General features: G+C 39.6%; 1 protein-coding gene across 1 annotated transcript; it reads left to right on the top strand.

Moving 5' to 3' along the window:
* The first annotated feature begins 2842 nt into the window (after nt 1–2842).
* LOC126824185 (N-sulphoglucosamine sulphohydrolase) lies at nt 2843–8893 on the top strand. The gene is made up of 6 exons (XM_050553370.2): nt 2843–3107; nt 4038–4171; nt 6055–6205; nt 6458–6702; nt 7563–7738; nt 8273–8893. Exons 1-6 carry the CDS (start codon nt 2863–2865, stop codon nt 8885–8887), a joined length of 1566 nt encoding a protein of 521 aa, XP_050409327.2. The 5' UTR covers nt 2843–2862; the 3' UTR covers nt 8888–8893.
* The last annotated feature ends 4665 nt before the right edge of the window (nt 8894–13558 follow it).

Raw genomic sequence — 13558 nt, 5'->3', positions numbered from 1 at the left:
AGTACCCTATATTACCAATTGTTGGAATTGTTGGGTACCCTATTTTACCAATTTCTGGTATTGTTGTGTACCCCTGTATTGCCAATTGTTGGAATTGTTGGGTACCTATTTTACCAATTTCTGGTATTGTTGTGTACCCCTGTATTGCCAATTGTTGGTATTTCTGGGTACCCTGTATTACCATTTGTTGGTATTGTTGGCGACCCCTTTTTTTACCAATTGTTGGTGACCCCTTTTTTTACCAATTGTTGGTATTGTTGTGTACCCTGTATTTGAACTTCACCTAATTCCCACCCTATTTTCAAGTTAAACATAAATGTATAATATTAAACATTTATACAAGTGCCTATAAATATTATTGTTACCTATATATTGGTAAGTGTATCATATTAAACAATTGTACCTATAAATATGATTGTTATGTATATATTGTTGAATGTTATGAAATATAATAAATAAAACCATTTTGATAAATATAATGTGTTTATAGACTTATATATACAAAACATCCAGGTTAAATTAAATAAATTTATTTATAGATACCAGTAATATGTTTATTAGAAATCCTAGGACATTAACCATACATTATGCAAGAGCTAAATCTGCCTATTGCAGGTCTTTCTTTATGCCTGAAATGTTATCTAAACTAGCCTGCGATACTTAGGGGATTTAAATACAATTTGTGATGGATGATTAAATGTAAAGATGGATAATCGAGACTTGTTTATTATTGTGTCAATGTTAGTAATGACGATCGACTGAAATATTTTCAGTTTTCACTATCTAGTTTTTAACTATTATAGCGAGAACTGTCAGCTCTTTATCTAATGGGGGGTTGGATGGCCGAATGGTTAGCACGTACGCGCTGTATCATAAGGCCTGTCATTGAGTCAACTGGCGTGGTTTCGAATCCCCGGTTGTACGTGATGAGGAGTAGGGTTGCCTGACCAGCCTCGTGGGTTTTCTCCGGGTCCTCCGGTTTCCTCCCACTGCTAAAGACCCCTGCGCGCACGCGAATTATGTAAATAAAATTAAACCATATGTTAGTCACAAAATGACCAAGTCTGTGTCGAGTTTTGTTAATGTACAAATCGGTATTTATAATAAAATGGTATCTTAGTAATTAACAATACACACCAAGATGTTAGTCACAAAATGACCTAGTCTGTGTCGAGTGGACGTTAAACCCCATTTCTCTCTCTCTCTCTCTCTCTCTCCCTCTCCCTCTCTCTCTTTCTCTCCCCTCTCTCTCTCTCTCCCTCTCTCTCTCTCCCCTCTCTCTCCCTCTCTCTCTCCCCCCCTCTCTCTCTCCCTCTCTCTCCCCCCTCTCTCTCTCCCCCTCTCTCTCCCCCTCTCTCTCTCCCCCTCTCTCTCTATCTCTCTCTCTCTCTCTCCCCCTCTCTCCCTTTGTCTAATCTTACCTAATGACCCTTTCAGTTCAAGGTTATTTTGTATATAAATATGTGTATATATGCACAAGTGATAACATTGATACGACACTGATAACAATTCATTACTGTCTGTCTATCACAGGGGCAAAAACTGGTTAATTATATGGAAAGCATATTGAACTCTTATTCTAGTCCGGTTCCACTGTGGCTCAGTGAGAATGACCTTGGCTCACTAACCCGGAGGTTCCGTGTTCAATTCCTGCATGTGTTTGCCGAGAAAGTTCATAGGGATTTTCCGGTGTGGTTCCGCCATGTAGAGGCAAGGGACAACGGATGGGCGAACAAACGAGGTCCCGTGTACATACTGACGTACACGTAAAAAATCCATTGACAGTTGGAATTCGATACAAGAGTAGGTTGTAGCGTATGCCCGTCTTCATTAGCCCATTCGGAGCAGAACAGTAGGACGTTAAACCCCATTTCATTTCATGTATTCTAGCGGCATGGTTTGCCCTTGTCGGTGGTGCAGGATGTAGAGTATGACATGGAGCAGTGTATAGTCGTTCGGATGGGAAGCCCACTTAAAACATATTTCTTGGAGGGCACACTGCGGACACCCCGCTTACATGACACACACTCCCCCTGTGACTAAGTGAAGGGTGCATATGCTTAGGGCGCACCTGTATATTCAGTAGAATTATACTTTACTGGTTGGTAGGCTCTGCACGTGATTTGCGGACGTGATGATTTCTAAAATTGTTTTAAATGTCGATATGATCTATGGTGGGACATTCCGGCTATGGATTCGCTCATCCCGAGTAGGAATTCGATCATCCAGACTAGGGATTCGATCATCCAGACAAACGATTCATCATCCAGAAATGAAATAAACTGGGATTTAACGTCCTTCAGTTCTTCTCCGGCTGGGCTAATGCAGACGGCCGATAATCCGGACTAAGGATTCGCTAACCACGGACAGGGATTCGATCATCCAAGGTAGTCAGATTTGAGTATCCAGGCTCGGGATTCGATCATCATCTAATTGACTCGGACGACAGGTGAACAACAATACATTTTACACCAAACGATACCAAGAATATTTCTAGATGATACTTGTATTTAGGTCAAGGCTGTGAATTGATTAAACGACTTTAAGTGATATAGATACTTACAATCAAGGTATAATCATAATCAATTGTTGTTTTTATTTTGTCCATTGTATCTTAAACAGGGAGATAACAGGTTATAGGAAGATAAAGCAATTTGCTTTCGTTAGTTCGGCAGAACCTGGACATTGGGCGTTGAAGCTTCCTGTGTGATTGACAATAGTGTAACTGCCAAGACAGATTTATATTGTCCTAAATTATTGTGTTGCCTTAAAATTGGGTGATCGACGACGATCAACAGATTGTCCTAAGTTACGGTGCGGTCAGGGAAAGTAAACATTGTCCTAAGCTACTACCCCAGTACGATGTGGCTGCTGGAATTAGTGTTATCATTCCTACTGGTCCATGTGATAACTTCAAGTGGACCTCATAGGAATAAGTTTGATCCAGGTAGAACCAACGTCCTCGTGTTGCTAGGCGACGATGCAGGTGTACAGATGTCAGCGTATAATAATGCAGCCATTAAATCACCAAACTTTGATAAATTATCAGAGAGAAGTGTTGTTTTTAGTCATGGTTTTACGTCCGTCAGCAGCTGTTCTCCTAGCAGGTAAATGTTTTCTTCCGTCAGCAGGTCCTCACCCAGCTGGTATATGTTTTACTTCCGTAAACAGATGGTTACGCAGCAGGTAAATGTGTTACTTCCTTCGGTAGCTGCTTACCTATCAGTTTAATGTTTTACTTCTGTCAGCAGCTCCTCGCCCAGTAGGTAAATGTTTTACGTCCGTCAGCAGCTCCTCGCCCAGCAGGTAAATGTTTTACGTCCGTGAGACACTGCTCACCTAGCAGGTCCTCACCCAGCAGGTAAATGTTTTATTATCTTGATGTCTAGATTTCTTGATGTCGGAAGTATACCACTGGCAGTATTTCGTTTCTGTTGAAATTAATCTAAATGTCTCGTCTGGTTCATAGCCATACATTCGCAAGATCATGGACCTTACGATGTATTTTAAGATCCGTGGCATGATTAAGACCTGCCAACGGCATAAATAATCGATCAACGGCCAAAATGCTGACGAAGCAAATATTTAGCGTTTATTAGATCATAATGTTACACGCCATTTTGGTCTAGCCTAATTGACCGAACTTTTGTTTAAACACTACCCGAGAGTGTATGATGCCGTGCGTGTGGCATGGTATTCTTATCTTTCCAGAACACTTCGTACTACTTCCATTACCTGAATTGTCTAAGGTGGCGAGTCTACTTGTTGATGCTGGAATTTGCCGAATTCGCCCTTGAATTTACGATTTATTGTGACAAAACACAAATCCCAATAGGCGAAATCAAAATTAATAAGAATAAAAAAAGAGGATTATCTAGATTAAAGAAAGATAACAGACGTAGTTACAGAAAATAAATCTGTACTGCATAGAAATATCGTCATGACGAGACGTTAATTAAAGGCCCATTTCGTTCCTTCCAGAGGTCTGTAGTTTTTCATTCCTTTCACAAGTCTGTAGTTTTTCGTTCCTTTCACAGGTCTGTAGTATTAACTGGCCAACCACAACACCAGAATGGGATGTATGGACTTCATCATAATCCACATCATTTTAATACGTTTGATTCTGTTCAGAGTTTACCTGTAATGTTGGGTGATTACAATATTAGAACAGGTAGGTCTATAGATAACGACAACCAGGTATGAATCGACACCCTAGGTGTATTTCTCGACTAAATCTATTTGTTAAGGCCAGCTCATTTTTTTCTGGTCGCTGAGATGTAATTAAGGTTAGGGCACGCGATTGTTGGCGAGATTGTAGGTTAGGGTTTGGGAGAGCATCTAGGCTAGGTCCAGGGTTAGGGTTAGGGTTGGGATTAGCGCTAGCCTTGTTTACATCTCGTGACCTATGACGAAAAATTGAGCTGGCCTTATCATTTAGCACTAAACGTTTATTTCCTCGTCTGTAATATCTAAACAGGACAACCACGGCATCAACATGGAATGTCAATTAATTCAATTCGATTTTGATCATCACAGTTGACCTGTCAAAAAGAGTAGATGACAATGGCGCTGTCCTGGCTAAATTCCCCACTCCCGTGATTCGCCAATTTAATTTGTTTTTCTTATAATCACCCTTTAAAAAATGTGTTTCAGATTTCTTCGGCGGGGAATCCTAATTCAAATACAAAACTTTTTTTTCTTTTGTCAAAGATTTTTAGTTCCATTTTCTCTTCAAGTTTTAAAATTTAACACAAAAGACGGTTCCCGAAACTCAAACGGGTATTTATTTATCAACAACCCCGAAGAAGTTAAAAGTTAATCTGTTTGACAAGTAGGATTTGATAGAAATAACAGAATAAATTAATCTTTTAATAACCTAGATTGATACGGGCAGATTAGAGAGTCACGGTGGCTCAGTGAGTAGGAAGTTGGCTTACTAACCTAGAGGTCCCGTGTTCGATGCTTGCGTTGGGCGAGGGACATAGCCAAAGGACAGCGTGTAGTCGTTCGGATGGGACAAAAATCAGAGGTCCCGTGTACATATTGGCGTGCACGTAAAAAAAACCTATTGAATGTTAGAATTGGATATAAGAGTAGGCCGGAGCGCGGCTGTCGGGCAAAATTTCCCTCATAGCACACTGTATGGCGTATGCCCGTCTTCATTAGCTCAGTAGGAGCAGAACAGTAGGACGTTAAACCCCATTTCATTTACTTGCAGTAGGCCTATAGCATTTGTCAAATCATTTTAAATACTGTAAAGTATTTGTTTGTTATTTCACAGTATTCGTGCTTAATTACCTGGGAAAGATTTTGAGGTGTTGTAAATACCGTAATTTCAGTGTCTTCAGAAAACCGATTTATAGGACATGGTGAATAAGAAAATGGTTTAGGGTCAGCGATTCGTGTTAGACAAAACTAAAATCAATCTGATTAAAATAGAGATCTATATTTTGTTTCGTCTTTTTATACTTTCATACAGACAAATAAAATGAAATTTTGAACTATAATAAACGAAACGAAATAAATGAAATGAAATGAAATGAAATGGAGTTTAACGTCCTACTGTTCTGCTCCTAACCTGGGCTAATGAAGACGGGCATACGCCATACAGTGTGCTATGAGGGAAATTTTGCCCGGACAGCGGCACTACGGCCTACTCTTATATCGAATTCCAACTGTCAAGGGATCTTTTACGTGCACGCCAATGTGTACACAGGACCTCGGTTTTTCGTCCCATCCGAACGACTAGACAGCTTTCCTTGTCAGCCCCTCCGTCCTGCATCACTGACAAGGGAGAACCACGCCGGAAAATCTGGATGAACTTTCTCGGCCAATGCAGGGATCGAACACCCGACCTCCAGGCTAGCGACGAAACGAAATAGGATATGTTTGTCTGCGATGTCACCTCGGTGGAAGCGGACGTAAAATGCAACTAACTCACAGGATATGTGTTTTAATCAGATTGAACTAAAGTCGGTCTGTTAACCACAAACACAGGTATTGTTTTGTTGGCTTTCTTTTGGTCTGTTAAACACACCTTGTTTATATTTACAGGTATAATAGGTAAAAAGCACGTGGGTCCAGATTATGTTTATAAATTTGATTATGAACAAACAGAAGAAAATAATAATTTGGATCAAGTTGGTAGAAATATTACCTGCATGAAGAATCTTGTTCATGAATTTCTCAACGACAATGATACCAGGTATGTTTTATTCATTTCCTGTTGACAAAGCTCAAATTGTTGTAAATGCGAGGTCGATAGCATGCGAACACACACGTCCGTGTATCGCTACAGCAAACATGATCGGAAAAAATAACGTACTGGCAATCTTGTTATATGTTGGGTATGCTTATGGCAGTAACAATATATTATGGCAGTAACAACAGTAACAATATATTATGGCATAATAGGATGTTAAACCTCTATTTCATTTCATTTCGCTTTTGATTACAGGCCCTTCTTCTTATATATCGGAATCCACGACCCTCATCGGTGTGATGCATATGGTAAAACTGGTGGGAAGGGGGAATTCTGTGAGAATTTTGGTGATGGTCGTCCTGGTAACGGTGTTATACAGGATTGGACGCCCACGTATTATAGCCCGGATGATGTGAAGGTACCGTATTATATACCGGAAACTCCAGCTGCTAGAAGAGATATTGCCAACTTTTATAAAACACTCAGTAGGATGGACCAAGGTAGGATAATTGTGAATTGTTTCAATGGCATTTAGTATTTGAACTGGAATATACAGGTGACAATTCTTTGGAATACAATTACTGAGCGACGTTTCGACTAGGCTTCTCTAGTGATTATCAAGCAATGACTAGAGAAGCCTTGTCGAAACGTCGCTCAGTAATTGTATTCCATAGAATTGTGACCTGTATATGATTATTGTGGTACGTACGTAGTGGAAAGCTGGGGTTTATGCCATCAGGATGGAAAAGAAAAGAAATGAAATGGGGTTTAACGTCCTATGCTTCTGCTCGGACTGGGCTAATAAAGACGGGCATACGCCATACAGTGTGCTATGAGGGAAATTCTGCCCGGGCAGCGGCACTATGGCCTACTCTTATATCGAATTCCAACTGGCAAGGGACGTTCGGATGGGACGAAAAAACGAGGTCTCGTGTATACATTGGCTTGCACGTAAAAGATACAAAACCTTAAGAAGCATGAAAAACTAAAATTGTGTCCAGCATTTTGCACACTTCTTTTTGAAATGCAGTAGATCAAAAGTCTTGGAGTGAAGTCGGGTGGGACAGTTACGCTATTGGTGCGTGCGTAATTTCAATATCATGTCGTGTATGGTCGGAACGTCTTAATATACCGTTTATTCTGGAATTATGGGCCTCGCGGCGGGCGTCATGTGCAAAATACTGGAGTAGGGTCGCCTGTCCAACCTCGTGGGTTTTCTCTGGGTCCTCTGATTTTCCCCCACTGCTAAAGACCCCTACGCGCTAGCGAATTATTGAAATAAAATTGAACGATATGTTAGTCTCGATATGATCTAGGCAAAAATGACCACATTAAATTCCATACCATTCCCAACTTTCAGGAATTGGTTTATTTATGAAGGAGTTAGAAAATGCGGGTTTTATGGAGAACACGATGGTCCTATATTCCTCTGATAACGGTATTCCATTTCCTACTGCTAAAACCAATCTGTACGAAGCTGGTATGATGGAACCGTTCATGATTTCTTCACCTCTAAATAAACAAAATTGGGGAAAGGTGAGTTCGTTTCCCGGGGCTGGGTGTCGAGTAATTGTAAGTACGTTTCCCTGTGTTGGATCAATACCCAGTGCTGTGTGTCGAGTCCGTGGAAGCGCATTTTCCCTGTGTTGGATCCTGAAGGCTGGGTATCGGGTCCCAGTGGTGGGTGTCGGGTATATAGATGCGCATTTTCCCTGTGTTGGATCCCCAAGGCATGGTGTCGGGTCCATGAAAGAAGATTTTCGCTCTGTTGGATCTTCATGGCTGGGTGTCGGGTCCACGAAATCATGTCGAGTTCTCTCTATTGCATCCCCAGAGCTACCCGGACCGGCAGTCTCCTATAAAACACATTCTGACACCTCCAACCCCACCCCCTTCTGATACGCACATATGAACTGTACACAGCAGTATAGATTTGATTCCAAGGCCGTTCAGTGGTTTTGTAAACTCTATGCAGGCTATAAACAAAATAAGAGACCAACCCCAAAAAAACCCGTCGCAGTTCCTAGAGGGTAAATGTTCCTGTTTTTAACTTTTCATATTTTTTTTCAGCATGCCGATGCTTTGGCTAGCACCATGGACATAACGCCCACAGTTCTTGACTGGTTCAACATCTCCACTTCACGAACAAATAAAGTCAAACTAACTGGACGATCTTTACTAGATGTAGTCGTGAACACGAGTACGGATCACCCAGTCGTTTATTCTAGTCACACCATGCATGAAGTCACCATGTATTATCCAATGAGAGTGATTAGAACGCACCAATATCGTTTAATACATAATTTAAACTACCACGCACCTTACCCCATTGCTTCAGATTTATTCGGCGCCCAGACGTTCCAGGATATGCTGAATCGAAGCGCTAATAGCGAGAGTTTAAACTGGTTTAAAACTCTCGATGAATATTACCACCGACCGGAATTTGAGCTCTTCGATTTCTCCACCGATCCAATGGAACTCAACAACTTAGCCAATAGACCCGAGTATCAAGACATTTTGAAACAATTGAAGCAGCAATTACTTGACTGGCAGATCGAGACTAAGGACCCGTGGTACTGTCTACCAGGCGGAGATGTGATGAACAACGAGTGCTATGCATTGCGCAATGGAGAAACATTTGTGCCGGCCAAAGGCAATATACCTCATTTTGAAACTGTCAATTAAAGGACGTGGTCTGCAATAAATTGAAATAATCGGATGTGTTATTTTGTTTAGTAAGACACCGGAAGTGGGTCCTTAACTTCGTTTCCTTTTGGAGAGAGAGAGAGAGAAATGGGGTTAAACGTCCACTCGACACAAACTAGGTCATTTCGGGACTAACATATGGTTTTAATTTTTATTTCAATAATTCACTTGCACATAGGGGTCTTTAGCGGTGGGAGGAAACCGGAGGACCCGGAGAAAACCCACGAGGTTGGACAGGCGACCCTACTCCTTGTCAAGTACAACCGGGGATTCGAAACCACGCCAGTTGACTCATTGACAGGCCTTATGATACAGCGCACACATGCTAACCATTCGGTCATCCCCCCTCCCCCGTTTCCTTTTGGACTATAAACATCGGTAATTGACTTTATTATATGGATATAAACTTTTGGACTGTAAATTATTTTTTTTTAATTTATAGCGATTAATCAATTGGACACTTACATGCCAATTCAATTTCCAGGACCCTGTTTCTCGATAAATTTTAGTAGATACTTCAATTTTGATTGGCTAAGCACTAAAATCAATCTAATATTATCCAATCAAATTGCTAAAATTTGGATTTTATCTAAGTTAAAATTTCGTGAAGTTTCCATTGTCCAGTATTAATAGTGCAGCCCAGATGGTGTTGAAGATGTTCCCGATCACTTCCCATGGGAAAATAAAATTATTTTGAATTTTTGTTATGAAACTGAATAAATGATTATCTAATGCTATTGAAGAGAGAATTGGAGTCTCAAAAGATCGAAGGCTACGATTTAGTAAACGCGAACGCTTAACAGCCACAAGGCATGGGGGAGAAGGGCGGGGGTAGGGTCCGCCAGGGACACCATGCATGGTGTTGTGTAGTGGAAGACGTTTCTCATGGCTAGAGAGACTTATGGGAGCTGAGGGGTCAGGGGTTTTGAACGGTTTAACGCGCTCGCTTAATAGATCATAAGGTCTGTCATTGAGTCAAGTGGCGTGGTTGCGATTCCCCGCTTCTACGTGACAAGGAGTAAGGACGCAAAAAGAGAGAAAATAAATAAAATAAAAAATAAGAAAAAATAAATTAAAAAAAATTCAAACGTGGTTTATAAGGTAAGTGTTTAAACACCACCTGCATAAAGGATCGACTAAAAAGGTGGGGGAAAAGTAACACCTAGCATTCCACATTTTATATCAAATTCGGCTTTACAAATATTATATAAGACATCAACAAAATAATCCCAATAATCTCTGTCAAAGCATTTTAAAATAACAGAGAACTTGTCCTATGGGCACGCTCTGTAGTCCGGCTTCGTGAACTCCTTGACCTTGGGAAAGACTACGATAATTCGATTGAACAAAAGAAAGGAGCAGAGAAAAATATGAAAGGTAAAGAAAACGGAGACCGTGGATGAATTTCATTGTTGCAGTCTTGAAATGTAACGTGAGGGAGCAATAACGATTATGAACTGTACAAATAGTCGTTAACCCAGAACCTCTCCCTGGCGCAGACCCCCAACACACCAGAAATATATACAATTCATACAGCACGTTTAACGCTGGATTGCAACTTAAATTCATTTCAGTCTCACAGATCCGGGTGCTTTGAACCCCTTTTTTAAAATCTACTTTAGAAATGTTACTGAAAACATCGCCATAGCTGTCTTACCGTTCAATCATTTTTTTTTTTTGAAATAAATTTTCATTGCATCCCAACAAAGACAGAATAACTGCTTTATTCGCTATTTGTTTGAAATTGTAACGATAATAACAATATGTATGGAAAGGGCTACTCTAAGTTTTTGAAACTTGTACCTGGTCCTTTTGATATCTGTCAATAAAATATGTTTATAGGGACATTATGTAAGCTTTAGATAAAGAGTTGGCCGTTCTAGCTATAAAATTTCAAAAATAGATAGTGCAAAATGAACATTTTGACAAGATGAGTGACGTGATATTAAAGTTAACTAATGTTTAATTAATAATTTATATAATATTTAAGGCCCAATGAAAGACCTGCAATGGGCGGATTTAGTTCTTGAATAATGTATGTTTAAATTAACTATTTTATAAATGTACAAATTATAAAGAATAACTGTATGCATGTATTAGTCAATTACTAATTGTGAAATAAAGTTGGCCTTAAATATGAATAAATATAGGCCTAGTTAAAATTATTCATATTCTGCAATGTATTTATATCCTGTAACTTCGGGCCTCCCATATTGGGCCCCGCATGTTCTACAACCGGCCTTATCGGTTGACTGGCAAATTATGTCTATCTATTCGTGCTATACGCTGATGACGACGATGCTGTTGTTGGGCGTATGTTACCTTGACTGGCAAATTATGTCTATGATGACGACGATGCTGTTGTCGGGCGTTATGTTACCTTGACTAGCAAATTATGTCTATCTATTCGTGCTATACGCTGATGACGACGATGCTATTGTTGGGCGTATGTTACCTTGGCTGGCAAATTATGTCTATCTATTCCCATAAAAACAATCTGACGAATTCAAATCACAATTTAGTTTTGTTTGCTTTTCTTATTTTTAACCAAAGAACTAAAACGAAACGGCAATTCTATAATTTATTCTTACCGAATAACTCTCTAAAAATATTTTTTAGCGCAGAAATACAGAATGGTAGCAAAGAACATGTTGAAAAGGTTGACGAGTATAATCAGAGTTAATTAGTTTCGTAGCTATCAATTAAAGGTTGGGATGATGCTATTTTAAAAGATTTAGTTATAATAAATACTGTGTCGCCAAACATTTCAGTCTTCTGCATCATGCACTAAACTAAACGTCGAGAAGAAAAAACGTGAGAAATTAACAATACGCCAATTTTGGTGTTTTTAATCATTTCAATGTTTCTTTTAATGCAGTGTAAACAGACCTTTGTTGGTGTAGGTGTGTTCTTATTTACCATCGATTTATCCTCAATTTCTGACCTATTTTAATCCCTAAACACGTTACAAATCTTTTTACATATTTTTTTCAATAATATTTAATCATAACATATTTCTCCTATGACGTTTATATTGGTGGTTAGGTGTACTGTGGATGTGTCCGTGTTGAAGGGGTTGAAAAGATTTGTGAAGAGTTGCCCTAGGCATGTGGACAGAGACTTGGTAAATTTATATTTAGGTACAGTCAAGGAGTATTAAAGACGCTTTTGATAAATCAACACTCCTCTCAGTTGTTTGTTTCTCTGTTGTTCAAGTGAGAAAGTTCAACGGGATTTTCCGATGTGGTTTCCCCTTGTCAGTGATGGCCTGACAAGGACAACTGTCTAGTCGTGCGGATGGGACGATAAACCGAGGTCCCGTGTATACATTGGTGTGTACGTAAAAGATCCCTCGGAAGTTGGAATTCGATATAAGAGTAGGATATAGTGCCGCTGCCCGGGCAAAATTTACCTCATAGCACACTGTATGGCTCCAGTCGGAGCAGAACAGTAGGACGTTAAACCCTTTCTAGTGCGGGGTAAACTGGTCAAATGTGCGAAAAACCGGCCCTACCCCAACAATCCCAAATTCCGTGTGTCCCCTCCGCTACTTTGGCAAATTCATATTGTCCTTGATCGTTACTATCACTTAACGAGATGACATCGAGGGCTGTCTATTGCCCATTCTATTATAAAAAATATTCGACCGTCTACACGCCAATTTACTATAAATGTGTTACAAATAGTCTCAATGTGGCATCTTGAAGCTGTTTATTCTCACAAATTAGAAATGATTTGATGAAATATGAATAAAATGGTCTGTACACCGTTTTCCCATTGAAACGAACCCAGCCTTAAATATCTAATTTCTCCGGTGATTAACCAATGTAAACACGCCATCTATAACATAATATTAATATTTTACTCCTTACAAAATCCCTTTTACTAACATTCACTTTTTTCTTCTTCTGGGCACGTTCATTTTGTTATTCATTAAAGGATCTTTCAGCTTCCCAGCTCTCTCACACTCTCTCACACAAATAGTAAAACATTAAAGTGACACTCCTCGTAAATATGATACATTTATATTCAAAGCAACAACCAGAATAACCGAATGGATTTCTATGTTTTATTGTTTGAAGGAATTTCTACGTTTATTGTTATAAATAAGTTCAGGACCGTAATTAACTCAGAGCAACGAGGTGGGTGGAGGGTGGGGGTCAGGAAGTGTTCTCAGGGGTGCTATAAAATTGACGGACAATGTATATCTATTTTTGTGTATGGTCGACAATTTTTTCATGGGAGGAGGGGCATACTTTTTGCTGGGGGTGGGGGGCTTTAGGCCTGACTAAGTTTGTCGATGCCCATAATATAATATGTTTTAATTAACACTTTGAAAAGACTGGACGTGGTTGATTTTGATATGGTGCCTTTTATTTATATTCAAAGCAACAATCATACCCCAATCTTCATGTTATTTCTCGAATGGATTTCTACGTTTTATCGATTGAACAAATTTGAACGAATTTCTACGCTTTATTGAAAGAACGAATTTCTATATTTTACTGATTTAACGAATTTCTACATTTTATTGATTTAACGAATTTCTACGTTTTGTTGATTTAACGAATTTCGACGTTTTATCGATTGAAAGATGGGCGCTAGAACCTACAGAATGTACACGGGACTTCGGTTTTTCATCCCCTCCGA

This window comes from Patella vulgata, chromosome 6 (genome assembly GCF_932274485.2).
Source record: "Patella vulgata chromosome 6, xgPatVulg1.2, whole genome shotgun sequence".
Classification (NCBI taxonomy): domain Eukaryota; kingdom Metazoa; phylum Mollusca; class Gastropoda; family Patellidae; genus Patella; species Patella vulgata.
Note: the sequence above shows the minus strand (reverse complement) of the source record. Positions and strands in the feature narration are given on the sequence as shown.

Excerpts from the sequence above, each read along its gene's own strand:
- LOC126824185 (XM_050553370.2), top strand. The coding sequence starts at position 2,863 with ATGTGGCTGCTGGAATTAGTGTTATCATTCCTACTGGTCCATGTGATA. Across the intron at positions 6,206-6,457 it reads CTCAACGACAATGATACCAG|GCCCTTCTTCTTATATATCG; the intron begins GTATGTTTTATT and ends TTTTGATTACAG. Across the intron at positions 7,739-8,272 it reads ATAAACAAAATTGGGGAAAG|CATGCCGATGCTTTGGCTAG; the intron begins GTGAGTTCGTTT and ends ATTTTTTTTCAG.